Source organism: Typopeltis vanoorti, chromosome 25 (assembly GCF_054136105.1).
Source record: "Typopeltis vanoorti isolate ZY-2024b chromosome 25, IOZ_Tvanoo_1.0, whole genome shotgun sequence".
Lineage (NCBI taxonomy): Eukaryota > Metazoa > Arthropoda > Arachnida > Uropygi > Thelyphonidae > Typopeltis > Typopeltis vanoorti.
Genome location: NC_143573.1, coordinates 9,159,609 through 9,185,745, shown reverse-complemented (window position 1 = coordinate 9,185,745; position 26,137 = coordinate 9,159,609). Strand labels below are relative to the sequence as shown.

At 35.2% G+C, this 26,137-nt stretch overlaps 1 protein-coding gene across 2 annotated transcripts in view; it reads left to right on the top strand.

Moving 5' to 3' along the window:
* The window catches only part of LOC150092522 (phosphatidylserine synthase 2-like), a 227,124-nt gene that overhangs the window by 166,120 nt on the left and 34,867 nt on the right, over positions 1–26,137 (top strand). For both annotated transcript variants that reach the window (XM_090414516.1, XM_090414515.1), the window contains one exon: positions 12,015–12,128. In XM_090414516.1, coding sequence (XP_090270642.1) covers positions 12,015–12,128 — 114 coding nt within the window. The remainder of the gene's footprint in view (positions 1–12,014; positions 12,129–26,137) is intronic.

Genomic DNA, 26,137 nt, shown 5'->3' with positions numbered 1-26,137 from the left:
GTGACTGGATCTGTCATTTCGATGTTGCAAAGTGTAAGGTTCTGAAATTTGGCAGGCAGAGATAGGATGCAAGGTATATTGGTGGAGAAATTTTGAAGAAGATTGAGGCAAGAGATCTGGGTGTGACAGTATACAAGGACATGAGCGCATCACAAGTTGTTAAGTCATCACACCAGATTATGGCAATGATGCAGAGCCTTAACATGTAGAAATAGAGGGGTTATGGTTCCATTATATAATGGCTTAATCATGCTTTATATGGATTATTGTATACAGATTTAATCACCTGGTTTTCATGGTGATGAGGATATATTAGAAAGACCAGAGAAGCTTGATTAAGTTGGTAACTGGTCTTTCTGATTGTGGAGCATAAAGACAGATTGCTTGATCAAATTGCAAAGCGTTATGAATGAGGAGAGGGGATGTGATTGAAACAGTTAAGTTGCTAAAGGGTTGTTACTGGGTTAATGTGGATGAAATTTTTCATAGAATGGGAGGGGAGAGCAGAACAAGGGACCATCTCTGGAAACTTTATAAGGTGGGTGTAAGTAAGTATGTTGAATGGGTTTTAAGCACAGTTTGATTAGCTTTGTGTGGCAGCATGTATCTCCTGTGATGAATCTTTTGACTCTGCAGAGGTCTGGGGTTAATAATAATAAAATTTAAATTAACTTATCTACTGTGTTGTCCCAGCTGACTCTGTAGCATCATCTTTTCACTCGTCCCATTGTTTACATACATTATAGCATTTGTAGTGTAGTAATTCTGTCATGTAACCATGAAACATCATGTTTCTCTGCTGTTATGTCTCACTCTGAAGATGTTAATGAATATTACAGGATGAAAACCTAAAATTTAGAGGAGGGATATTGCTAAAATTGTGAGGATATCACACTGGATTATGACAATAATGTGGAGAATGTTGATATGTTTAAGTAAGGAGGCCATGGTTCCCTTGTATTAGGCTTTGTATCAGAATGTATGTAGATTACTGTGTTTAGGTTTGGTTGCCATGTTTTCAAGGGGAACACAATGTTTTGGAAAAAGATCTAGAAACAGTTGTTTCCAGTCTTTCTCAATCTTTCTTCATACCCACCATTATTTTAAAATGTTGGATATGAAGAAAAATGGAGGGAATGCAATGTTCACTGCCTTGTGGATAGGAGGAGGGGAAGCAGAAATAATTGGGATGTCAGTTGGTTGATATACTGGATTAATGTGGAAGAGATTTTTCATAGAATGAGGATAGAGATAGAATGAGAGGCCACCCATGTAAGCTGTAAAGAGATATAGTTATCTAACTCTGGAGAATTCTTCGGAATCACAGGAAATATTAGTTCTGATTATAGAAATATTGTAGGGACCACAGGAACATTTTGTTATAGTGGGCAATATGCTATAGTGAAATTTCTTTAGCACAGTATTATACTCATGGGCTTCTCTCAGTACTTATCAATGGTTTGTTATAGTAAGAGTCAGCTGTATTAGGCAGGAGAGTGAGAAGTATGTTCTTCACATGGAGAGTAGTTGTGAGTTGCCTGAGAATGTGGTGTAACTGCAGAAACGGTGAATGGTTTAAAGTATGGTTTAATGAGCTGTGTGTGTGTGTGTGTGTGTGTGTGTGTGTGTGTGTGTGTGTGTGTGTGTGTGTGTGTGTGTGTGTGTGTGTGATGTACACATCACTCCTCTAAATTAAAGTTGCCAAGAAATTATATTGGTTTAATCCTTTATCCAACAGTGAGAAAACAAAGTTTACACAGGAAAAAAAAAAACTTGCAACAACATAGCTCCTCATTGGGACCTCTCATAGTGAATCTTTTCATTCTTTAGAGGGCAAATGATGATGCCAGTACAGCAGTCCCTCAATTAATGTGCCTCCGATTAGTGCTTCATTTTTTTTCTATACCCAAATTCAATTATTGCCCCTCTAAAATTTGATTAGCATGCCTATATGCATCTTAAAAATAAATGTTACAGATTTAAAAAATTTTCTATCTATACATTTTTTATGGCTAACTATTTTAAAAAATCACTCACTTGGATTAAATAATTTAGGTACCGATTTAAAACATTTTACAAAGTTATTTTTTGATGCATACTACACTATTTTCGTGTACACTGTGTTTCAAATTTACTGCTTAAATTTATGTCGTCTGCTAATTACATAGCATTTTGATGATCATATCTCATGCCTCCTTTGCAATTGTTGTCCTTACTTTTTTTATTTTTATTATCTTAACCATGAGTAAAAGAATTAGTGAGCAAAAAAGTGGAAGTGTGAAAATGATTTGAAAAGTAATCTCATTGGAAGAAAAACTTCAAATAATGAAGAAAAATGAGGGTCAAAGCTGTATAACTGAGAGGAGACCTCCACATAGTCTTTAAAGGAATGCGGAGAACCGACCAGGGCTTCTGACCTAATGTCCAATCCTCACCTTCTCGTGGTGCACCCTGTTGGGTATCTACTAGGATACTGAACGAACGAGGATGGGCTGGCAATTTGGGATTTAGCCGACCAAATAGTATTCTTATTGGTTAAACCAAAATAAAAAATGATGGTACAACATGACAAAATTTCATGCCAGCTGGGGCGTCGCCTGGTTAAACAAGGCCCCCGTTGTTTTTGCCAGGGAACCAGGGCGAACAGCGAAAAGTCAGCTACTGGAACAAATCTGAAAACAAACCCCAACTCAACATCACCAGAGTTAAAGATCGGTACTATCAACGTAAGAAGCCTGAATGGCAAAGAAATGGAGCTAGCTGAGGAATCAGATAAGTACCAGATCGACATAATAGGGGTGACTGAAACAAAAAAGACCAAAACTGGTGAGATCTTTCTGAGCAATAAATACAAAATGTTATATTCAGGCAATGACAATCAAGGAAAAGAAGGAGTAGCCATAGTATTCAACACAAAATACAAGGCTAATCTTCTTGAATGACAGTCAGTCTCAAGTAGAGTAATGTGGGCAAATATGAGAATGGGGAACTGGACAATGAGACTTATTTGTGCCTATGGTCCCACAGAAGGTTCTACTAATGTAGAAGTGGAGGAATTTTTTGAGGCTTTAGAAAAAGCAACTGACACAATGAAAAAGGAAAAGTTGGTCCTTCTTGGGGATCTAAATAGCAGAGTAGGAAATGATTGTGAGACATACAAAAATATTTTAGGAAAATTTGGAGAAAAGAGCAAAGCTAATAATAATGGCAAATATCTGTTGGATTTCTGCTCAGGACATGGACTGGTTATTACTAACACCATGTTCCAACATAAAAATGTGCACACATTCACACAGAGAGAAGAGGCAAGGAATAAGAAAAGTCTCATTGACTATGTTATTGTTGATAGTGATGTTTTCTCCCTGGTGCAGGACACCAGAGGGTACAGAGGATTTGAAATTGGAAGTGATCACTATTTAGTCTTGAGCAGGATAAAATTGAATTTCATATTGAAAAGAATAACATGTAAGAAAGTTTTAAAGCGAATAAAAGTTGAGCAGCTCTCAGATGTGAACTGTAGACTAAAATACAGAAAGATTATTGAAAAAAAAAAATGAATGAGTTTGAGAACAGGAATCAAACCTTGGAGATTCAGTGGCAAACTCTGAAGAAAACATTGATTGATTCTGCCAGAGAGGCATGTGGTGAGGTTGTCTGTAAGGATAAAAAAATCAGAACTCCCTGGTGGACACAAGAAGTTAAAGAGCCAGTGAAGGAAAAGGAGAAAGCATACCAAAAGTTCATGTCAAATAAGTCAGCTTGTGCTCTTAGAGAATATAGAGACAAATGCAAGAATGCTAAACACTGTGTAAAACTAGCTAAACAAAAGTCATGGGAGGACTTTGGCAAGAATATAGAAAATAAATATCAAGAAGGTGGCAAAATATTCTGGGGGTTGTTGAAGAAGCTTAGGAATGGAGGAAAGAGTGCTGTAAAAGGAGTTAGAGATGATAAAGGTGACATGAAAACGGGAGGACAAAAATGAAAGGGAAACTGCTAAATGAAACAAGCAGTGATGACAGCACAGTGGTAAAACCATATCCATACTTGAAGCCATCAAAGGCTTGAAATGTGGAAAGGCAGCAGGAGTAGATGATATTCGACCATAAATGCTGAAGTATGGTGGTATAAGAGTCTTACAGTGGTTGCACTGCACAGTTCAGAAAGCCTGGACAGAGGGACGAATTCCCGATGATTGGAGTAGAGCTCTCATAGTAACCATATATAAAAAGGGAAATAAAACTGAATGTGAGAATTACAGAGGTATTTCCCTACTGCATGTTCCTGGCAAGATCTATGCAAGTATACTTGAGAAACGATTGAGAAGAATTGTGGAAGAAAAGCTGGGTGAAGAACAAGCTGGATTTAGGCCAAATAGAGGCTGTCAGGATCAGATCTTCCCTTTACGACAAATAGTCTAGAAAGCATGGGAATATAACAAAGATCTGTATTTAAGTTTTGTTGATTTGGAAAAGGAATATGAGAAGGTGCCAAGAGAGAAGCTATTCAATATGCTGCAGTGGTGTTAATGGGGCATTATATCAAGGAATACTTAGTGTTTATTTAAGTTGTAAGTCAACAGTTAGAATTGAAGGAAGTACAGGAAGATGGTTTAATGTTGAATCTGGGTTAGACAAAGTTGTACATTATCCCCTCTGTTATTCATTATCTATATGAATCACATTATGAAGGAAAGTGGTATTAAACATGATATCAAAATTGGAGATGTTAATGTCAGCTCTTTGCTTTATGCGGATGATATTATACTTCTAAATAAATCCACTACAAGTCTGCAAGATTCTCTGACTAAATTGAATAGCTGTTGTAATAGATACGGTATGATGGTCAGCAATAAAAAGACAATGAAAATAGGCAGAATCGTTGAAAATGTCAACTGTGTTGTGAACTGAGAACCTGTGGAACAAGTAAAACATTTCAGCTACTTACGCAGAATTTTTAGTGAAGATAGTAAATTAAATATGGAAATAGACAACAGAATCAATAAAGCTGGTATAGTAGGAAGTCAAGTGAATAAATTCATATGGAATAAGAGAGAACTTAGTCAGAACACTTAATTAGCTGTATACAAGACAGTGTTCAAACCAGTTTTAACTTATGGATCTGAGATCTGGGTTAGACATGAAACATTTGACCAAAGACTAGAGATCACAGATAAGAGTCCTGAGAAAGATTAGGGGGTCATGAACAGATGGCTGGAATGGCAATATATTAAAAATGGGGATATTAGGAAAGAACTTGACATTGTTAGCATCCAGGAATGTGTTAGCAGAGCTAATCTCAGGTGGTATGGTCACTTAATCAGAATGGGAAAGGAAAGATTAGCAAAGCAAATGTTCTCTGCCAAGTTGGCAGCAAAATGACCCAGAGGAAGACCAAGATATTGGTGGATTGATACAGTACAAAGTGCCTTAGACGATAGAAATATAAGATCTGATAATGTTGGAGTCTTGACAAGTAACAGACTGATTTGGAGGAAAATTGTAGATAGGAAGTTAGTAATGATGTAATTTTTTTCATGTAGTACTATCATATCCTGTACACTCCTTGAGGGTACATGTCAAGAATTTGATTATGATGAGAAAAATTAACAAGGCGAGTCCAGAGCAAAAATAGGACAAGAACACAAAAATGGGTAAATCAACTATAAGAGCAGTTTTAAGTAAAGCTGCTGAATACAAAGAGAAAGATAAGGCTACTTCAAGTTCTTCATGCATGCACTCGAAATCAAAGTATTATAATGATTGAATTAGAGAGACTTCTTTCTACATGGATCAAAGATTGTAACCAAAAACGGATCCTACTAAGCACTGACCTTATTAAATCGAAAGCATTAAATCTCTTTGCAACCTTGGAAGAAAGGACTATCAGTGATGGAAAAGAAGAAGAATTCATGCTAGTGCTGAGTCGTTTGAGCATTTCATAAAGAGAAATAACTTACATAATATTCTAAGCACAGGTGAAGCTACAAGTGCAGATAAGGAGGTTGCTGCAAATTATTCAGAGATTTTGAAGAAAATTTTGGAAGAAGAGGGATTGTTGTGACCCACAAATATTTAATGTTGATGAAACCGGCCTTTTTTGGAAGCGAATGCCTTCTAAGACTTCTCTGGCCCAAATCAGAGAAATCTTAGCCTAACCAGGCTAAGATTTCTCTGATAAAGTCTCTGATAAAATAAAGTCGCAAAGTCGAATGAAATTATCGCTAGCAATATGCAAGCCGTTTGGAAGCACATTCTTCCACAGCGTGCAAATGATTTTAGAGGCTTTTCAAATGAATCTAAGTTAATTAAACCTCATTCTGAGAAATTGAGTGATTCCGACCTGCTAAATTTAGATGCACAATGGGAAGATCCTGAAAAATATGAAGAAAATTTAATCACTGACAAGCCCAAAGAGATTTCATAGAAACAATTTGAAAATACTTTTCGTACAATCGACGTTTTTAAGCAGCATTGCTTAGAGGCTGACCCTGATGAAGGGAGAAGCAGTAAAATTTGCCAAAGTAGTAGAAGAGGCAATAGGTCCATACTGTCAGTTGTATGAAAAAAAGAAATAGAATGTCCACCAAACTATGTTAGCTCAATTCTTTATTAAAAACTCTTAACAATTTGTGGAAAAAATCAAGAATATCAAAATATCAGAAACGGACATTATGGCTAGTCTAGATGTAGTGTCCTTATTCACTAATGTTCTTCCGGTCATAGAGGTGGTCAACATTCTAAAAGATCTCTTCTCTTAGGACATCACTGAGTTGTTTCATCATTGCCTGAAATCAAATTTCTTCAAAGTAAATAACATAGTATACAAACAATCGGAAGGTCTAGCCATGGGTAGCCCCCTGTGACCACCATGCGCAGACCTATTTATGGAAAAAACTTGAAAAGGATATATTTTCCACCATTTCACCTAAACCGTTGATTGGGTGGAGATATGTCGATGACGTGTTCATCATCTGGAAGGATATCATGGAAAAACCTTCTCGTGTTTCTTAATAAAATCAACTCGCAACATAATAAGATCAAATTCACTAGGGAACTGGAGGAGAACAAAGAACTATCCTTTCTTGACATACTGGTGAGGAGAGAAGATAACAATGTCCAACTGTCCATTTACAAGAAACCCACAGATACAGGTAGATATCTACAATATTCGTCTAACCATCATAGATCACAAAAACACAGCATCATTCTCTGTAATAGAGTCTTAAGGTCTATTTTGAAAGAAGGAGATGTATAGAGAGAACTGTCACAAATAGCTAACACTCTATCTCTGAATGGATACCCTTCTAACATTTTAAACAAATTGCTTTTTAAAGACAACCTCCAACAACGTGGAACGGAGTTCCAATATGTGTCCACAGCTGTCATTCCATATATTAATTCAGTATCCACAAAATTGGCGAGAATGTTAAAAGCTCATAACATCAGAGCAATTTTTAAACCAACTACCACGATCAGAGACAAGATCACCCAAAGATGAGGTACCTTTCTTCAAATTTCCTGGAGTATATGAAATTCCATGGACGTGTGTGGCCTGTCTTACATTGGACACACCTCAAGAAGTTCTGAAATAAGACAGAAGGAACGTGGGGGATGTCAATCACAATAGAAACATCACATCTGGTTTAGCTCATCATTTCTCAACATCAAATCACGTTATAGATTGGAAAAACAGTTCTATGCCTTACATCAAAAATGACTACAGACACAGAACTTTCAAAGAAGGAGCAGTGGTGCTGTGCACAGGCAATAATTTAAATAGAAATCAAGGTGCTGTTCTTAAACACATATGGAAATATCTCGTCAATTCTCTCAGCTCAACAGAACTACAATATGCGAAAAACTACACAACACGTGGTCATGTACCAGATTCTGACTGAAGCATTTGAACGCATGCGTGCCATCAAACACGAATTATCAAATGTAACAGCCTAGCAGTTACTAAAGTGTATGCCTTGAAAATGCTAGACAGTGGCTAGTGAAACTTGTTGGCTTTTTGTATTTGTAATCATTAAATCTTATGGTCTTTTAACAATAAAAGTTCTTAGTTTTAATACTTTATACCAAATATGAACAATTTAACTTCAAAGATAAGCACAGTATAAAACTAGTTAAAACAAAAGTCATGGAACGTCTGGTGAGAATATAGAAAAACATCAAGAACATGGCAAAATATTTTGGAGGCATTTATTGAGAAAGCTTAGAAATGGAAGGAAAATTGCTAAATGAAACAGTGTCAGCACAGTGGTAGAAAACACTCAAGAGGAATGCAATCAGGAATACATATCCATACTTGAAGTAGAAAACAGCCATCAAAAACTTGAAATGTGGAAAGGCATCTGGAATAGATGATATTCAGCTAGAAATGCTCATATATGGAAGTATAAAAGTTTTACAGGGCTGCACTGCAATTCAAAATTCCTGGTCAGATGACCAAATTCCAGGTGATTGGAATAGAGTTCTCAGTACTATCTATAAAAAGAGAAATAAAACTGAATGCAAGAATTACCAAGGTATTTCCCTACTGAGTGTTTCTGGTAAGATTTATGCAAGAATAATTGAGAAACAGCTAAGAACAATTGTGGAAGGGAAGCTTGGTGAAAAACAAGCTGGATTCAGGCCAAATGAGGTAGTCAGAATGAGATTTTCACTCTAAGACAAATAGTTGAGAAATCTTTGGAATATAACGAGAATCTGTATTTAATAATAAGTATGTTATTTTCGACCACAAAACTAATGTAGTAAAAATAACTAACACTGGGTTTATGGTCGTAAAGATTTAATACTATAGTCACCTACTAGTTCACATGGTGAAACAAATAGGTGACTAGTAGTATTAAATCTTTATGACCAATAAACTCAGTGTTAGTTCTTCTTCTTCTTTGAGTGCCATCTCCTATCGGAGGTCGGCGACCACCTTGGCAAATTTTGAGCAATTCTCAGCTACTCTGAGCAGTCTCTCAGAGTTCATACCAGTCCACTGTCTGATGTCTGCCAGCCAAGATTTTCTTCATCTTCCTTGGCCTCTTCTTCCATTTATCTTCCCTTTTATAATCAGCTGAAGTATCTTATATTTTTCATTACGAAGTAGGTGACCAAGATTTGCAGTTTTCCTTCTTTTTATGGTATCTAAAAGTTCAATAAAAAGACTTGAAGCCTTTGAGATGTGGTTATACAGACGAATGTTAAAAATCCCATGAACAGGAAAAACGTCCAATCAGGAAGTACTGGAACAAATGGGGAAATCACGTGAACTTTTAGATACCATAAAAAGAAGGAAAACTGCATATCTTGGTCACCTACTTCGTAATGAAAAATATAAGATACTTCAATTGATTATAAAAGGGAAGATAAATGGAAGAAGAGGACAAGGAAGATGAAGAAAATCTTGGCTGGCAGATATCAGACAGTGGACTGGCATGAACTCTGAGAGACTGCTCAGAATAGCTGAGAATCGCTCAAAATTTGCCAAGGTGGTCGCCGATCTTTGATAGGAGATGGCACTCAAAGAAGAAGAAGAATGGGATTTTTAACATTCGTCTGTATAACCACATCTCAAAGGCTTAAAGTCTTTTTATTGATGCTGTTTTTAAGGTCCAAGTTTCTGCACCGTACAGCAGTACAGACCATACATAGCATTTAATCATGTGTATTCTAAGCTCTAAGTTTAAACTGCGGTTACACAGTGTTGATTTCATCAAGAGAAAATTTTTTCTTGCCATTTCAATTCTAACTTTTATTTCCATTTCTGGAATGCAATCTTCATTTAACCAGCATCCGAGATATTTAAACTTTGCCACTCTTTCTATTTGTTTCCTATTTAAAGAAAGTGCTAAATTAAGAATTGGTTTCTTACTTATGACCATGAATTTAGTTTTGGTGATATTTATTTTTAATCCCATTTTTTCACTCTCTTCATTTATTAGTTCCTAAAGATTTTGAAGATCCTGAATATTGTCAGTCAGAAGAGCTGTATCATCGGCATATCGGATGTTACTGATGATTTCGCCATTTACACTAATCCCTTCCTTTCTTCCTTCCAAGACTTTTTGAAATATGGCTTCTGAGTAGATGTTAAAAAGAAGAGGTGACAGCACACATCCTTACCTTACTCCTCGTTTGATGTTAATGGAGTCTGTAATAATGTCATCAACTTGAACAGATGCCTTTTGGTTCCAATATTAGTTTTCAATGATCCTGATGTCTTTCCCATCTAATCCAATTCTTTTTAATAGTACAATCATTTTAGCAGGTTGGACTTTGTCAAATGCTTTTTCGAAGTCGATGAAGCAAATGAATATACCTTGTTTTGGTCAATACATTTTTGAAATAAGATCTGAGAACAGAAAAGGGCCTCTCTTGTTCCCAAGCCGTTTCTAAAGCCGAATTGGGTATCACTGATGGTGTCTTCACATTTTCTGTATATTCTTTTTTGAATTATTTTCAGAAACATTTTGAGAACGTAACTCATTAGGCTGATCATTCTATAGTCATTACAAGTTTTCGCATTTAATTTTTAGGTAGCATGATGAAGGTCGACTGTAACCAGTCTTGAGGGATTATGCCTGTATCTACGATACAGGCATAATCCCTCGGTGTTAGTTAATTTTATTAGATCTGTATTTAAGTTTCTGGAAAAGGAATATGGCACAGTGTCAATAGGAAAGCTGTTCAAAACACTACAGTTTTATATGGTATAAGCGAGACATTATATCAAGCAATACATAGTGTCTATTTGAGCAGTAAGTCAGCAGTTAGAATTGAAGGCAGTACAGAATGATGTTTTGATGTTAAATCAGGTGTGTAACAAGGGTCATCATTATCTCCACTGTTATTATCTATATAAATCACATAATGAAGGAAAGTGGTATTAAACCTGATATCAAAATTGGTGATGCTAATCTCAGCTCTCTACTTTATGCAGATGTTCTAAATAAATCCAGTACAAATTTCAAGATTTCCTGACTAAGTTGAATAACTGTTGTAATAAATTTGGTATGAAAATCTCCGATTAAAAGACAGAGACAGTGAAAATAGGCAGAAACATTGCAAACATCAACTGCTTCCTGAATGGAGAACATGCAGAACTAGTAAAACAGTTCAGCTATTTAAGCACAGTTTTTAGTGAACATGGCAAATTAAATATGGAGATAGACAACAGAATTAGTAAAAATCTTGGATGGTATTTATTCAGCTAACTTCTTGAAGTTAGCTGAATAAATTTATATGGAATGAGAAAGAAATTAGTCAAAACACTGAACTAGATGTATACAAGACAGTGTTCACACCAATTTTAACTTATGGATCTGAGAGCTGGGTTAGAAATGAAACTTGATCAATGGCAGTGTCATGTTAAAAATGACAATATTAGGAAAGAACTCGCCATTGTTAGCATTCAGGAATGTGTTAGTAGTGCTAATCTCAGGTAGTATGGTCACATAAGCAGAATGATAGAGGAAAGATTAGTAAAGCAATTGTTCTTTCCTAGATTGGCAGGAAAAGACTCAGAGGATGACCAAGATGTAGCTGGATTGATACAGTAAAACGTGCTTTAGAAGACAGAAATATAAGATCAAATAATGTTGGAGTTTTGACAGATAACATTAATTTGGAAAAAGTTATCAACACTTTGCAAATTGTTAATAACTTTTTCATGTAGTACTCTCGTATCCTGTATACCCCTGAGGATATATATCAGGAATTTGATGATGAAAAAGAATTTTATCTGGTGTAGTCATTTTTCTCAGTTATGCTGACATAATATTTTTTGTCCATATCTTAGTTGCTACACTTCTTTCCTGTTTGTGCTTTGGTTATCGAGGATGACGAGCTTTAATAATAGCAAAAAATTTAATGGCAAATAGAATAATTTGTCTGATGTTATTACCACCTTAGAAAATATGCTATTTTTTTGTTATTGTATTGATGACTGTTATTTCTTGAAACTTTCATTTTGTTTTATATTCATTACTAATACATTTTTTGTTTCCATAGACTCTTATGATGAGAGACTGGTGGCTGTGTATGGTGACTAGCATTATGTTTGAGGTTTTGGAATATACATTAGAGCACCAATTGCCCAATTTTAGTGAATGCTGGTGGGATCATGTAAGTATATAACATCATTATGCTATTTGACAAATACAGTATAACTTTTACATAATATCCTTGGATGTTCTCCTAATTCTGATATTAGAACATATTCTCAGAACTCATTGTCGGTGTGGCAGATGTTAAATTTTCCTGTATGTCCATAGTCTTGCTGTGGGCATTTATGTTTGTCTTTAGGCAGGAGATGAAGTAGAATATTTTTTGTCAGTTATGCTGACATAATATTTGTTGTCCATATCTTAGTTGTTCCACTTCTTTTCTGTTCATGTTTTGGTTATTGTTGATAATGATGATGAGCTTTAATAATAGCAAATTATTTGCTATTAAAAAAAGTCCTGAGTCTAGAGATGTTTGATCTCTAGAGCCAGGTTTCTAGAACTATGCAAAATTAAATAAAAATATAGAAATAAAATTAGTAACAAGTAGAAAAAAATCCCGAGTCTACCCACAGTACAAATGTACTAGAGTTTAACAGATTAAAAAAAAAAAAAAAAAAAGCTTTTACTGTTTTTCACCTAATGAAGATGACAGGGTTTAGTTATCATTTATTTTCAAGTGCCTCTTACATGCTATTGAAATTATTTAGCAAATGAAATTTACATTTGATTTACTAAATTTTTGTAATGAATGAGAAGTCATTCATTACAAATAGGAAAATTAAAGAATCTGCTGTAATATTTTAATAAACATAACTAGTTTCATCCTTATTACAGAGGACTTCTTCAAGTATAAATCATTATAAAAAATAAATAAAAGAAGCTTTTTTATAGAAGATAGCACATATGTATAACATTAAAAATTAAATAACATTCACATCATTGTCACCTACCTGAATGTAGGCCACAAAGTCAGTGCAGAAGGCACTTCTCTATAATGTTATTTTGTGTAGATATTGATCTTGGAGAGATTGGAACATCATAATTTCTTGGCATGTATCTCTCGGAAAGAAGGGGATGTCAATACTATGATAATCCCAACATCATTACTTTTATGTCAACAGTTTCTTCCAAAATACAGCCAACTCTCACTACAGAGAATTCATAGGTACCAAAGAAACAATTTTTCATAGTGGATAGTTTTCTTTACCACAGCATTGTACCTATTGGATTTCTGTCCAACATCATGTTATTATGTATACTGAGATTTTGACTGATTTTTCTTTTAAAAATTGGGTTTTTACAAAGTTAACACTTTCTTGCTCTAAAATTAATGGAAATAATTAACAGGATAATACATGCAGAAAATGTCTTTCTCAGCTCATGAGCAGTATTCAATCTTTGGAAAAACAGTGAATAAACAGATAGCTGGTAGAAAGGTTTTTTCCATGCTATGAAGCAGTTTTCTTGAGGACTTTGATCAAGTAACATGGCTACAATATTTGATGCTGCTTTCCATAAAAATACAGAGGCAAATTTTATGTAATCAAAGAAATATGGTAAGCTCTTATTATTCTATCAGTAAGGCAAGAGATTTTTTCTTCTTTTATAGGAAGCAGGTAGGGAGAGGAAAACTAACCTGAAAAAAATACAGAAAAACAGCATAATCTAAATCTGTCTATAGAGCAATTTTATGCACAAGAGAGAGTGTCAACCCTTCCTGTACCAAAAAAAGTCCCAGCAGAAGTCCAATGGGTACATTGCTGTGCTAAAGAAAATTAACTGTAATTAATTTCTATTCCTATGAGTTCTGTATGTGGTAGAAGACAAACTTTGTCAGTGTGCAAACATAAGTAAAAATTTATAATTAAAGCCAGAAAGGAATTAAAAGAATTTGCTGTAATATGTTTAACAAACATAACTAGTTTCATCCTTATTATAAAGGACTTCAAGTATAAATCATTATAAAAAATAAATAAAAGAAGCTTTTTTATAGAAAATAGCACTGTTATTTTTATATATTTACTTTTTATCCCCTCTTTTTTTATATATTTATTATATATTTATGTAGTATATTAAATATTTAGTCTACCGGCTGTGCCTTTGTTAATAATTATACTATATACTTATGAGGTGATTTATTATATAAATCTCTTTTGCTAACAATTATTTTTATTTTGACTCCGAGTGTCCCTATATGTTATTGTATTGCACAAAAGTTCACTCCAATTGGTGCAATGACTTTAACTCTCTCTTTCAGAATCCAACTAATCATTGACTCAAAACCAAGTACAAAATAAACACATTTAATAAAACTAAAACAATATATATATACACTTCTAGCAATAATACATAACTATAACTACAGATTATATGGGTCCAAGGCCTTATTTAAAAATATAAACTTACTCTTAAGACTAAACACGTTTTCTTTCACAATCACAAAAAAATGTTCATAGTCTTTTTCTCTTTCTGTTAAGGCTCTTTTCCAGAAGTTATACAGCTCTGTACTTCATTTTCAGGATCCTTTTCAATCAATGTAACACACATAAAAGTCTTCTTGACTAAATCTTGTTTCCTTTTAGTAGCAATACTCATCAGATCAGGCATCCTTAATACCTATAAATCTTCTTAATCAATATATTTTCTAAACATTCACTTTCAGGCATCCTGAATACTTATAGAACTTCCTTATCAATATTTTCTCTAAGAAAAACATTCACTTTAGAATGTAAGCAACAAGTTCTTCTTTCATTCACAATACTAAATGACAGTCTTAACTTTTTCCACTTTAAAAAACTTACAGTTTCAAGATTCCCTTTTATTCATTACTTATTCCTCCTTGAAACCTATTATTTCCACTATTCCTTTTTCGGAATACACTATAAAATTTCTTCCGACTGCCACACACAAAAAAAATCAAGTTCCTTCCAACTTGAATATTTACCGGCCAGTGTTCTAAAAACTTCCGAACGCTCTCTTGTTTACAACCGTTACTTGGATACGCAACGCTTTCCTTGTCAGCTGTCAATCACACATCAAATCCTCTCCGGGAGCATGCGCACTCCACAAAAGTCAGAAAATACGCACTGCAATAAAATGGCTGACTCGCTGTATCCATTAGCGCTAAGAGAAAGTCTTTCACAAAACACAAAATTCAACAATTTTAAACCACAACAAACTTTCTTATAAGTAACACAAATATTCAGTTTAGTAAGTACATCAATTTTTTTTACTTCTTTACATGTTACTTCTAATATAACATTTTCATAACGAGCACATCACAAGTGCAGACACTGCGTGTATGAAAACAAAACTAACAAGCATAATTAATACGTAAAAATATTCAGAATTTTTAATATGATTATTTTTACAGCACATATGTATAACATATTGTCAATGAATTGAGAATCAGAATTCTAATCATTGAAAGTATCCATGTATATTTGCCAATTGTTGTGCATGATTACATGCTTATATTTTCAAAATTATCACTTGTAAGCATTCTGCATGTTAATGCTTGAAGGTTTTGTAAGTTAACCTGAGAGTTTGAGAATACAGTCCTCAGCATCCCCATGTTGCCTTAGCTTGGACTACTTAAAAGACATGGGCACTGCCCAAGCATCCATATATTCGCCTTTTATTAGTCCATTTGGTAAAGGTTTCACTGGCCTGACAGCTGCTTTGAACTGGTTGGTTCTCTTCAGAGACTAGGCAGAAACCTTAAGAGAGCAAAACTCTCATTCAGTACTAAGGAAATCAAAATGTCAGCGAAATGTATTTTTTGTAAGTGAACTCTCAGTTGGTGCGTAAAAATAATTATTAAAGAAAGAGCCACAAGGCTTCATTTCGGCAATGTAAAATTACCTAGGCAGAGTGGATATGAAATCCAGTATTAATTTCCAAGCTGAATGTTTGTAGAAACTATGAAAGTTTCCTGACCTACTACAGAACGTGACAGCAGCAACTGGCATTGTTCCAACATTTATACATATACATTTAACATTTTTATTCTGATTATTTATTTATATCTACAAATTGTGGAGTTCTGATAACATCTACTATGTGTAATTAATCATTTCTAATCTCTTTTCTGTACAACTTTTGCTAGTACCCCTGATGATGTAATTCTGATGTCTGACGAAACTTGTAGGATAATAATAATTTATTAAACTCATTAATTATCTTAAAACATGTGATCTCAATACCGGAAACGATCTACAGAACTGCTACACCACAGAAACTTATGCATTCAAGTATTATATTTATTTGCTTTATTGTTGATAATTTTCTGGCTTTATGCTGAACATCTTCAGAAGATAAACAGTTTGTCAGAGTATGCACACAGCAACAATTAGTTAATAGTGGGAACAGTTTAAAATTGTAATGGACAACAGAACTGAAGTCCTGATTGGCACCACCATCTGGCTTGGACGAAGAGATGTTTACAGGTATTAATTTAATCTTAAAAGGACTCTCTCTCTCCCAGATTTTTGGTAAACTGATATAGCAATACTTGTCTTGATTTGGGGAATGTCTTAAAGCTGCTGCTAATGCCAAAAACAGTCTCTCTCTCTCTCTCTCTCTCTGACTTGTAATGACTTCCGGTACTGCATGCATTTGTTATGTTCTCTGAGACAGATGTTAACAAATTTTCCTGTATGTCCATAGTAAGGCAGTTTGCAAGTACAGAGAACTTCATATACTCTTAGGTGTGATAAAGGATAGAGTTTGTCCTTATATGAACAGATGAGGGTTGATAGTTTTATATGTGATTTAAATGTGCTGTGGAGTTTACATTTATTAAGCACACTGGAGAACATAAAAAATACATTTGGCATCATTGGTATGTTAAGTTGTGACTGGTAGACCATGCTTTGGGACACCCTTTGTATAGGATTAGATTGGGGGGGGGAACAAAGTGGTACATAGAAGTCATTACAAGTTGGAGGGACTGTTTATGGAATGGGGCCAAGATGATGCAATCTGTTTTTCGATAAAGAACAATTAGGATGTTATTCCTTTGTGTTGTCTATTACAATTTTAAACTGTTCTCACTCTTAACTAAATGTTACTGTTTGCATACATTGACACAAACTGCTTTGAAGATGCTGGGCATGAAATGTGACATATAAGCTTACTTAATAACTTACTTATTAACTTTTGTTATGAGTTAAACTGTCGAAAACTTAAGATGAACTGCCAGTACATAAGCCTTTCTACACATCTGTTGAATCTTTATGGTGATGATATTATATGCAAAGTACTGGGATTTGATAAGTAGAAATTGAAATCATCATGGCAGTTAAACAGGTAAGGCCTTCTTAAAAAGATATCAAGACCTAACAGGTGAATAAATTAACTTTTTTCATGTAGATCTGTCAAAAATAAATACAGCAGTTATCATTGCTCTACTTGACAAATTCTGCGATATCTTAGTTCCTAAACTGTGGGCAGCATCTGTGAAGCTGCAGTAGATAAGGCATTCAAAAAAAAGTCAAAGCCAGTACCAGAAGAAATTTGAAATCTCATCACGCCATGATGGGATTTCAATGTGGTTGAACCATCACACCATGGTTCAACCACAACTATATCAGGACTGTATTGCTGTAAACTTATCATTGGTAACTGTAATGGAAGAATCCATCAGCGTGTTAAGTTGAGGTTATAAGTTTGCATTACATCCAAGCAAGTTCCAAAATTGAAAGTAATGTTATGCATTGAATATGGAATATACAGCCTATCTCCTATTATAGCCAATAACGTTTTGATGTAGTAAATATCTTGACCAAATCTAAACTTTCCAAAAACAGTATTCTACATTAGAAATTACAGTCTTAAAAGTGCTGTACACTAGCAAGAACAGTGTTATAACCAATGCAGATAAAACTGCCATTACTGTTATAATGAATCAGACAGAACATGATGACAAAATGTACAATCTTCTAGAAGATCATTCTTTATACAACATCATAGATTGTGATCTTACCAATACACAAAACAACAAAGTTGTTAAATTACTGAAAAGTCACATTTTGCCCAAAGAAACTGTTATCAAGCTCAAGCCTTTTCATGTAAATCCACCAAGAATAAATGGAGTATCAAAAATTCACCAACCTTATATCCCTTTCTTCTCCATGTGCAATTGTTAATAGTATTAATTTTCATGCATACAAAATACACACTTGCTAAACAATTGGTTAAATCACTTGCCTCACCACAAATAACTCTTCCTCCTTTGTAAAAAATTCTGTTCACTTTAAAATATAATAAAAAACCATATTCTAAAATGTTCAGACATAATATAAACATAAAGGTTGACAAACTGTTTGTTTCTACATGGTCTCTGATGAAGAGCAACATTTGAAACAACTGTCACAACAGTGTCACATACCAAAAGCATAAATAAAAGGTAAATACAGGCTCCTGGAAACTGATGCAAAGGCTTCTTTGCTCATAAGCTCTCTGATACCATTTTCAAAAACAGTCTCTCCAACTTGCAGTGACTCTTCTGTAGCACTTATAGTTTTTGGCTGTGAAATAAGGATGAATTTATCATCATCATCAAATTCCTGCCATGTACTCTCAAGGGGTATACAGGATATGATAGTACTACATGGAAAAAATTACATCATTACTAACTTCTTATCTACAATTTTACTCCAAATCAGTCTGTTACTTGTCAAGACCCCAACATTATCAGATCTTATATTTCTATCGTCTAAGGCACTTTGTACCGTATCAATCCACCTATATCTTGGTCTTCCTCTGGGTCGTTTTGCTGCCAACCTGGCAGAGAACACTTGTTTTGCTAATCTTTCCTCGCCCATTCTGTTTAAGTGACCATACCACCTGAGATTAGCTCTGCTGATGCATTCCTGGATGGTGACAAAGTCAAGTTCTTTCCTAATATCCTCGTTTTTAATATGATATTGCCATTGATGCCATCTGTTCATGCCTCTAATCTTTCTCAGGACTCTCATATCTGCGGTCTCTAGTCTTTGGTCAAGTGTTTTACTTCTGACCCAGCTCTCAGATCCATAAGTTAAAACTGGTTTGAACACTGTCTTGTATACAGCTAATTTAGTGTTCCGACTAATTTCTCTCTTATTCCATATGAATTTATTCAGTTGACTTCCCACCATACCAGCTTTGCTGATTCTGTTGTCTATTTCTATATTTAATTTACCATCTTCAGTAAAAATCATGCCTAAGTAGCTGAAATGTTTTACTTGTTCCACAGGTTCTCCATTCACAACACAGTTGACATTTTCAATGATTCTGCCTATTTTCATTGTCTTTGTCTTTTTATTGCTGACCTTCATACCTTATCTACTATAACAGCTATTCAATTTAGTCAGAGACTCTTGCAGACTTGTAGCGGATTTATTTAGAAGTATAACATCATCCACATAAAGCAAAGAGCTGACATTAACATCTCCAATTTTGATATCATGCTTAATACCACTTTTCTTCATAATGTGATCTATATAGATAATGAATAACAGAGGGGATAATGAACATCCTTGTCTCACACCAGATTTAACATTAAACCATCTTCCTGTACTTCCTTCAATTCTAACTGCTGACTTACAACTTAAATAAACAATAAGTATTCCTTGATATAATGCCCCATTGACACCATATAACTGCAGCGTATTGAATAGCTTCTCTCTTGGCACCTTGTCATATGCCTTTTCCAAATCAACAAAACTTAAATACAGATCTTTGTTATATTCCCATGCTTTCTAGACTATTTGTCGTAAAGGGAAGATCTGATCCTGAACAGCCTCTATTTGGCCTGAATCCAGCTTGTTCTTCACCCAGCTTTTCTTCCACAATTCTTCTCAATCGTTTCTCAAGTATACTTGCATAGATCTTGCCAGGAACATGCAGTAGGGAAATACCTCTGTAATTCTCACATTCAGTTTTATTTCCCTTTTTATATATGGGTACTATGAGAGCTCTACTCCAATCATCGGGAATTCGTCCCTCTGCCCAGGCTTTCTGAACTGTGCAGTGCAGCCACTGTAAGACTCTTATACCATCATACTTGAGCATTTCTGGTCGAATATCATCTACTCCTGCTGCCTTTCCACATTTCAAGCCTTTGATGGCTTTTTCTACTTCAAGTATGGATATGTATTCTTGACTGCATGCCTGGTCAGTGTTTTTGACCACTGTGCTGTCATCACTGCTTGTTTCATTTAGCAGTTTTTCAAAGTAATTACTCCATACCTCAAGGATATCTTTTTCTTCAGTTTTCATGTCACCTTTATCATCTCTAAGTCCTTTTACAGCACTCTTCCCTCCATTCCTAAGCTTCTTCAACAACCTCCAGAATATTTTGCCACCTTCTTGATATTTATTTTCTATATTCTTGCCAAAGTCCTCCCATGACTTTTGTTTAGCTAGTTTTATATAGTGTTTAGCATTCTTGCATTTGTCTCTATATTCTCTAAGAGCACAAGCTGACTTATTTGACAGGAACTTTTGGTATGCTTTCTCCTTTTCCTTCACTGCCTCTTTAACTTCCTGTGTCCACCAGGGAGTTCTGATTTTTTTATCCTTACAAACAACCTCACCACATGCCTCTCTGGCAGAATCAATCAATGTTTTCTTCAGAGTTTGCCACTGAATCTCCAAGGTTTGATTCCTGTTCTCAAACTCATTCATTTTTTTTTTCAATAATCTTTCTGTATTTTAGTCTACAGTTCACATCTGAGAGCTGCTCAACTTTTATTCGCTTTAAAACTTTCTTACATGTTATTCTTTTCAATATGAAATTCAGTTTTATCCTGCTCAAGACTAAATAGTGATCACTTCCAATTTTAAATCCTCTATACACTCTGGTGTCCTGCACCAGGGAGGAAACATCACTATCAACAATAACATAGTCAATGAGACTTTTCTTATTCCTTGCCTCTTCTCTCTGTGTGAATTTGTGCACATTTTTATGTTGGAACATGGTGTTAGTAATAACCAGTCCATGTCCTGAGCAGAAATCCAACAGATATTTGCCATTATTATTAGCTTTGCTCTTTTCTCCAAATTTTCCTAAAATATTTTTGTATGTCTCACAATCATTTCCTACTCTGCTATTTAGATCCCCAAGAAGGACCAACTTTTCCTTTTTCATTGTGTCAGTTGCTTTTTCTAAAGCCTCAAAAAATTCCTCCACTTCTACCTTAGTAGAACCTTCTGTGGGACCATAGGCACAAATAAGTCTCATTGTCCAGTTCCCCATTCTCATATTTGCCCACATTACTCTACTTGAGACTGACTGTCATTCAAGATTAGCCTTGTATTTTGTGTTAAATACTATGGCTACGCCTTCTTTTCCTTGATTGTCATTGCCTGAATATAACATTTTGTATTTATTGCTCAGAAAGATCTCACCAGTTTTGGTCTTTTTTGTTTCATTCACCCCTATTATGTCGATCTGCTACTTATCTGATTCCTCAGCTAGCTCCATTTCTTTGCCATTCAGGCTTCTTACGTTGATAGTACCGATCTTTAACTCTGGTGATGTTGAGTTGGGGTTTGTTTTCAGATTTGTTCCAGTAGCTGGCTTTTCGCTGTTCATCCTTGTTCCCTGGCAAAAACAACCGGGGCCTTGTTTAACCGGGCGACGCCCTAGCTGGCATGAAGTTTTATCATGTTGTACCATCATTTTTTATTTTGGTTTAACCAATAAGAATACAATTTGGTCGGCTAAATCCCAAATTGCCAGCCCATCCTCGTTTGTTCAGTATCCAAGTAGATACCCAACAGGGTGCACCACGAGAAGGTGAGGATTTGACATTAGGTCAGAAGCCCTGGTCGGTTCTCCGCATTCCTTTAAAGGCTATGTGGAGGTCTCCTCTCAGTTATACAGCTTTGAACCTTAAGCACCCCAGGATGAATTTATAATAGCTCCTATTTCTACTAATTTACATTACCAAAGTAAAGGCTCTTCTTCAATAATTGCTAGAGATGATTTTTTTTTCGCATAACATTGTACCTGAGGAGCTTTGGTGGGCTGGTCAGTTTATATAGTGAGCAAGTTATAGTAGTGTTTGCTGGAGAGAGAGAGTACTGCATTTGGTGTGTAGATAGCAATGAAAGAAGAGTAGGAGAAGCAGGTTCAGTGGATTAGCAGTTGTCTGTAAATTGGTGTTGGAAAGTGCTGCACATGTTATTGTAGGTTTAGCAGAAATTGGGAAAATAATGGATGCCAGTTCAATGGAACAGTGCTTGTTGAAATGCTTAGAAAATGCACAAAGTAAAAATGAAACTGGCATCTGTGAAAAAGTAGCTGAAGTGAGTCAGAGAGGATCACTGATTAGCTAAATTGCCCTATTTTGGAACAGCATCAAGAATATTTTGGGTGGCTTTTTTGTTTACTACCAAATATGAGAATGGCATTCTGAGGTTAAAAGTTTTGGGATTTGTATACACAGTTAGTAGACAGGTGAAAAGTAGCATCTTGAACAGAAAAGGATATTGAATCCTTGTCTGTTCAAGCTTCCTTATGGAAGCTGAAGAAGCTGCAAATGTTAGCTATGCTTCTTAGGAAAGGCTAGAGTTATGTAAATGTCAACCCAAGAAGAGAGATTTGATCATGTCTTATAAGTTGGTTGTTATCAAGATAAGAGGAGGCAAATCAGGATCTTTTTTTGGAAGAAATAAAACATGACTATGTTGTGGTAATATTGAAGGTGACTAGTTATAACTACATTGAAGATCAGTGTTTAAGGCTGATTAAAGATCTTGAAACATGAGATGTTTAAGCACTTGCAAGTCTTGTCACTTGCTGTCATCAGCTGAACTGTAAATAGGATTTGTATTTGGCAAGAGAAGGTAACTTATGTATAGAAAAAAGAGGATAGATAATATAACAGAGCACCGTTACATGCATTTGAATGACCAAAGGGAAAACTGGTCTTATCCAGTCAAAAGTGGAAGGCAGCCAATAAAATGGTAATTTGCTGAGTAGTCCTCTATCCCTGTTCTTTCCCTATCAAAAGACAGGGAAATGCCAAGCGCTGCGGTACAGATATCTCCAGATCTACAGCAAGATCTACTGTAAATTGTGAACTTTATCACCTTCAGTGATGAAGTTCACAATTTATGATCTTTAACATTATTTTACAAAGCAGTAGTTGGTTGATGAGGAAACTTTGTCTCCTTGCTTCTGTTGGAGTAGATGACTCTTGACTATAAGGATAAAGAAGAGGTGTTACTTCTGAAACACATCTCTTAAGTATAATTAGAGAGAGAGAAAAAGATACCATCAGATCAGAAGTTATTTTGATGTCTCCAGATTTTTTAAGACTGTTTGATGAAAGGTGACAGAAAGGGTGCAGTGCACTGTTACTGGTTTGGTTGTAAGTAATATGCATTGGTCATCTGAGCAGGAGTTTGAACAGAAGAGTGATGTCAGAAAGCCAGATTTATCTTTAGCTGTCCTTTTTTTTTCTTTTTCATGTGGTTATAAGTTAAATTAAACTTACCAAGAAATTATATTGTTTATTCTTTTATCCAAGTGTATGCGAAGTTTGCATGTTCATGATTAGGTTACTTGTATATAGAAACTAGTTGTGAAGATACATCATGCGCAAACTTTGTTTGCATATACTTGGATAAAAGAATATAATTTCTTAGCAAGTTTAATTTGTCTTTAGGTGTCACTTCAACAGTGTTATCTTGATCAGAGAGAGAGAAATTTGTACTCAGTAACTTTGCAAAGGATCAGAAGACATATCTGCCATTTTGCAAGAGGTAAGTTTTCTAAATCAGATTTGTTAATGGCTGAAGTTGTAGTTTTTGACTTAAGGCACTTGCTTTGGCTCATTTGTTGGAAAACCATGGCTTGGATATGAGGCTGGAATTTTGAATGATGTAAGAAATAGATTTCATTCTGACATGAATAATTTCTATAACTTTATTACAGCAAGTGTTTAGATGTGGAGAATGGAAATAGCAGCCTGGCTGTGAAAAGGAGTAGCAGAAGTCCCTTATGCCATTCTTCGTGATGCTGTTTTAATCAAAGAATGTGAGGTTGGGAGTAGCTCAGAGAAGGCCATTCCACCGGTGATGAAACTTGCACAAAATTATGGTCTTATAGACCATAATCTTCTGCAAATATCTCCTTCAAGTATACTGCTGAAGTCAGTATACTTGAAGGAGAACTGATCAAGAAAATATTAGGGTGGAGAGGATTCCAGTATGAATGATATGCATTGTCATTGCTTATAGAAAATACCTTTGCTTCTAGTTCAGCATGATCATTGGAATTGCAAGTTTAACAGTAATAAGCCGAAGAAGTCAGAGTGATTTCCAGAATTAGAGGAACAGTAGACAGTTGAGGAATGATGCAGAATTGAGAAAGATAACCTTAAATCAAAGCTGGTCAAAAGAAGATATTCAATTACATATTTGGTTTAATCCTTTATCCAAGTGTAAGCAAACAAAGTTTGTGCCTGAAATATTTTCAGGACTGGGGCAACTCATGGTAAAGGTGGTATAAGTTCAGATCACTTGCCTTAGTATCTCATAATGCAAAGCACGTATCCTTCTGGGTATGTATAATGCTATGCATTATGGAAAGGATCACTACAAAGACCAGTTTCAACCTTTATTGAGGTCTCGTCAGTGGGAGCTAGACCCAGAGGTGGTGATACTAAGGTGGAAGTAATGCAAAAGTCATATCACCATATACCAGTTGCCAAAAAGTGTCAACACCTTATTATTAAAATTCTCTGGATTAGTATCACCACCTCTGGGTCTAGCTCCCACTGATGAGACCTCCATAAAGGTCGAAACCAGTCTGGGTAGCGATCCTTTCCATAATGCATAGTATTATATATACCCATAAGGATATGTGCTCTGCATTATGGGATACTAAGGCAAGTGATGAGAAGTTATACCACCTTTACCATGAGTTGCCCCATTCCTGAAAATATTTCAGGCACAAACTTTGTTTGCTTACACTTGGATAAAGGATTAAACCAAATATGTAATTGGTTGGATATTCAAGATTTGGCATCCTATAGAAATACATATCAGATTGTTCAAATGCAGTTATGTGCCTCCCTTGTGGTAGTAAGAGTTTTACAGAGCATAAATTGGATAGTTAAGATGGATTGTTCTTATTATAGCTGCTATTTAGGATTTGGTTGAAAAACAGGCCTGTCTTGGAATGTGGTACACATCATTTAGTGGTGCAGATGTTTAAGTGATTTTTGCAAGGTAGAGTTTTTTAAAATACAGTGACGCCATTTTTTTTATTTTTTTATTTTTATAAGAGTTACATAGAGAGTAGAGACATACAGTGAATGGATAAACATGTCTTTATGCTATAACATGGCCTTGACAGTGCTTCTTGCATACTGACTACTCTGCCTCCCTCCTTTTAGTTGTGACAGCAGGATTATGCTTTAGTTAATCAGGAAACCTCCTGATGCATTGCCAGCCTGTAGAACTGCTTTATTTCTGTATCCTTGAATGTAGGAGGTTGTGTATCTCCACACTGGGCTTGGCATTCCTTTGGACACTATCACTCACACTACATGTTGAAGAGGAAGGAGGGAGGTACTAATAAAAACCAGAATCCTCTCTCTGTACTCTGGAGACTAAATGTGGTGCCAGCTATTTCAGGCCTCCAATGAGCTCAGTGATGGTGTTTTAACAGATAATAAAAATAAAGATCACTATTATGGGTGAAAGCTTTTTGAAGCATTCATGAGATTGGGTCCTTATTAATGAAGAATGGAGAGTAAAACACATCAGCTTTATGCTGCAAACTGATAGGCAATAAATGAGTCATCATCTGAATGATTTGCCCATAAGACCCACCATGTTGAATAATATGAATAACTGTAAGATTGCAATATGCTAGATCAATTACTCCTTGACTCGGGAACCAAAGTAGTCATGTGATGAACCTACAAGGATATACTATAATAAGAAAGTGTATTGCTAACAGAAGACACGTTTATGGTACTAGTAGATGGCCAGATCTCTCTATGCCGATATAAATGCTTGTGGATTTGGTTTTATCACTGAAAAAGAAAACATAAGTTTGGGCATTAGTAAAGATCGAATTTCATAGTTATCACCTGGGAGGAAAAGGTTACCTAGATGGCA